The 3,701-nt window shown below is 38.4% G+C and overlaps 1 protein-coding gene across 1 annotated transcript in view; it reads right to left on the bottom strand.

Annotated features, from left to right (window-relative positions):
• Positions 1–321: 321 nt before the first annotated feature.
• Positions 322–3,701, bottom strand: part of Lhfpl3 (LHFPL tetraspan subfamily member 3) — a 627,386-nt gene continuing 624,006 nt past the window's right edge. Inside the window, exon 3 of the mRNA XM_004634998.2 lies at positions 322–2,675. Coding sequence (XP_004635055.1) covers positions 2,647–2,675 — 29 coding nt within the window. The 3' untranslated portion in view covers positions 322–2,646. The remainder of the gene's footprint in view (positions 2,676–3,701) is intronic.

Consider the following 3,701-nt stretch of genomic DNA (forward strand, 5'->3'; position numbering starts at 1 on the left):
AATGTGTGAAGACTGGCTGGAGGTATGCTTATAGTCCCTAGAAGATGCTTTGGGGGGCCTGAGGGTGGCCTCTACCTGAGGGCCCTGCAGAGCTAATAAATGTCTGCTGTTGGCAATTATTATGGCCCCCAGCAGCAAGTTTTTTGGGAGGAGAGCTGCTTCTTTCAAACCATCAGCTCACCCTACGTCACTGGGCCCAGACACAAGCTCAGTCCCCCAGATGCGTACGTACCACACCATGCAGCATTCTTTTAAGTAACAAAATCTTATTTTTATTTTTATTTTTTTTTTTTTACAGAAATTCGGATATTCCAACAAATTTCTTTACATTTCCTGGACCTTAAAAAAATTACACACAACTTTTGGACAGAATACAACAGAACAGAATGGGAAAGGGAACCACTTTTTTTAAAAAGATAAAAACATACTTCTTATACTGGATTAACACTTAGTGATTTACGTGTGTATTGTCTATGTACAAATGGTACATCATCGATGACTCATCTTCATAGCACTGTGGTATGCTAAATGACACTTAGGTTTACAGTGAAAACTTCTTAAAAACATTTGCACATGAATAGGAAGTACTTTTTCTTTTTTGTAACACCACTATCAGTGATGTAGAAGTCGTAATGGAATTTGTAGTTCACACAGATTAGAGAAAGCTGACACTTTTCATTTCTATTTTAGAGATAAGTAAATGAATTCTTGAAAAGTTGTGTGTAATTAAATTTAGCAAGTAGGGTGTTCTGAATGCAACAGGACAGCCAATACTTAAAGCAATAGGTAATCCCTAGAATGACTAATACTGTAGCTACAGATTCTAAGTGTTCCCTTAATTTAGTTCTTTCAAAAAGCCACATCTTGGTAAATTTAGTCATACTTACTTGAGCCTACCTGTAATATACCTCTAGCTACTTGAAGCATTATCCCATTTATGGTGAAAACATGGTCAGTTCCAGAAACAACTGGCTGAAACCCAAATGTGTGCCTCATGGAAAAAGGGTAAGAAAGGTCAACCCTGTTTTGCCCATGTTATCCTTGCTCCGGTGACATATGCTAATTTTATTCTGATTCCAAGCCAAAATGAAGGCATTTTGTATATTCATGTTTCTGCCACTATAAATCTCGTGTGTGTGTGTGCGTGTGTGTGCGTGTGTGTGTGTGTGTGCGTGTGTGTGTGTATTGTACTGGGAAAACAGCTCACAACCTCATGCTTGCCAGGCAGGCGCTATGCCACTGAGCTCTATCCCTGGCCATGTTTCTGGGTCAAGTGTAGAACGTAAGTTGGCTTCCACTGAGCATTCCTATATGCACATTTTAGCTTGCGCTCATTCTCAGGCAATCGACTACTTCATATTAACTATTTCTCCGTTGCAGGCTATTGGTAAGATAGGCAAGGAAGGGGATGGTGGGGGAATCCTGGGAACAACAGGTCATTACAGACAACTGATTAGCTGTAGCTACTTCCAAATGCCAGCTAATTGAAAAAGAAAAAAAATCTGAGAATTTTGAAACCAACATTAGTAAAAAAAACTTAACTTATCCCTACCAAGTTACTTTGACTTGTATAAGCATATAGTCATTTATTTCTAAGGCTATTACATTTTTATTTTTTTTAGTACCACTTACTATCGCTTAGAAAGTTTTAGTCGAATAATTAAAAAAATAAAAATGGATGCCTATCAATCAGAGAAATAAAGGATATGGATTTCTGATGATATGGATGGTGAAGAAATAGAAAAAAATCAGACATTTTAGATATCTATAAAGTATATTAAATTCCTATGCATATACTAAGGAGAATTAGAAAAAAGTATTTATTTGTTAGCAGCCTATATATTACATGTGAGCATCCAGGGGAAAAACGAGCTTTCTATATTTTTCACAGTTCCTCGATGCTGTTTCCTGAAAGACTAGGGAATCTAAGCTGCTTGGGAACCTAGGATGTCAAGACGTACTTCCCGGAATACACAGCTCGATGGAGCAAGAGTATATGTCAGAAACACTTTCTTAGTACTAACTTGTACAGACAGGTTCAACTGAACACAGACTTGGGAAGGAGTTTGAAGTGTTGCATCTCGTAACAGCTGAGTGGTTGTAATTAATTACACAGTGAAATAAATGAACAGTAGAGACAGAGAACCAAAGATCAGAGGCATTTTCTAAGCTGCTTCCTCGATAAATGACCCTTGATCAGCTTCTTGGCTACTGAGATAGGAATAATCTAGAACTAACTGCCCTTTTATTTCTTTTCTTTTTCAAAGATTAAAGCTTCTTGTTTTTGGTTTGATTAAAAAAGGACAGCTTACAAACCTCACTACATATGTATTTTACATGTTACACCTAGCACATTTATATTCCTCTTCCTTAAGATGTTCCTGAAGATGATTTTTCATTGAATATTATCTGATCTTGTTCAATGACAGTTTCCAGTGAGCTGGTGTTTAATCTGTGGTCACCTCTCCTTCCAGAAAATCACCCCATCTTTGCAGATCTACATTTAGACGGTGCCTTGAGGAGTGGAGGCTTCACTCTTGTCCGTATTCATTCTCAAACTGCTATCTCCCAAGCATTTTCCTTCTTGATGTTGATGTACAAAAGCTGTTATTCGATTTGTCTAGCTGTTATTTGATTTGTTTGTGCTCATTCTAGAGAGTATTGGCTTAGCAGAACTGTAAAAAAGGGAGGGAAGAGAGGTAGAGAAATGATTAGAAGAGAAAAAAATGCATCACTTTCTGTCAGCAAGACTTTTGTGCATAATATTCGTCATGGAAACAAACAAACAAACATGCCAGCCAATGGTTCAGATGCACCGAGATTTGCTACCAAAGAAGCCCAGAAGCTGGAGAGCTGTTTCACTACACAGTCTTTCAGACAAGCAATCTTCCTCAAAACCCAAATATTTCCTCTGTCTGGATGGAGAGCACAGACTGCTTTGAAGGAGCACAGGTCTCTGCCTAGGCCTCCCTGAGGGCCCCCATCCCATCTCAAGGAGCACGGAAGAATGCAGAGCGACTGCGAGCAGGATCCTGCCTAGCACGGAAAGCTAGCCTTTGCTTTTTCCTTTCAAATTTTATTTCACACTTGATGTGATAATAGCTAAAAAGGAATGCTCACAGGGATGAAGCACATACGTACACAGTTGCCCTCACATACCAACTGTTTTCTATTATGTTTCCTTCTATTCCGTATGTAAATGCATACTTATTTTACACAGTTGGAGTCACACCAATGAGATTTTAAGTATTATATCATTCTGCTAAAAATTTATACCTTTCCACTAAGAGATCACCCATATCAATTTCTTATACCCATATCAAGACTCCATTTCATGTGCCTGTAATCCCAGCTCTTGGGAGGCTGTAAAGAGGTGTCACTACAAGTCCAATCTAGTAGTGAGACCCTGAACACCCTTTTCTAAAAATACAAAAACAAAAAAACCAAAAACCCCCCTCCATTCCACTCATATACATAGCCAATCCATATGCAATACTCCATTCTCGATTTTACTACTGTCAGAATATAGGTAGATTTTTTTTCCTTGTTATTATAAATGATGAGCATATTTTTCTGTAAAGATCTACTTGGGTTTTGTTTGTTTGTTTTGGGAGTCTTTCTATGTAGCTTAGGCTGGCCTTGAACTCACTGTGTAGCCCAGGTTGGCCTCAAACTCATGATGATCCTCCTGCCTCAGCTTC

This window comes from Octodon degus, unplaced genomic scaffold (assembly GCF_000260255.1).
Source record: "Octodon degus isolate 3935 unplaced genomic scaffold, OctDeg1.0 scaffold00068, whole genome shotgun sequence".
Taxonomy (NCBI): Eukaryota; Metazoa; Chordata; class Mammalia; order Rodentia; family Octodontidae; genus Octodon; species Octodon degus.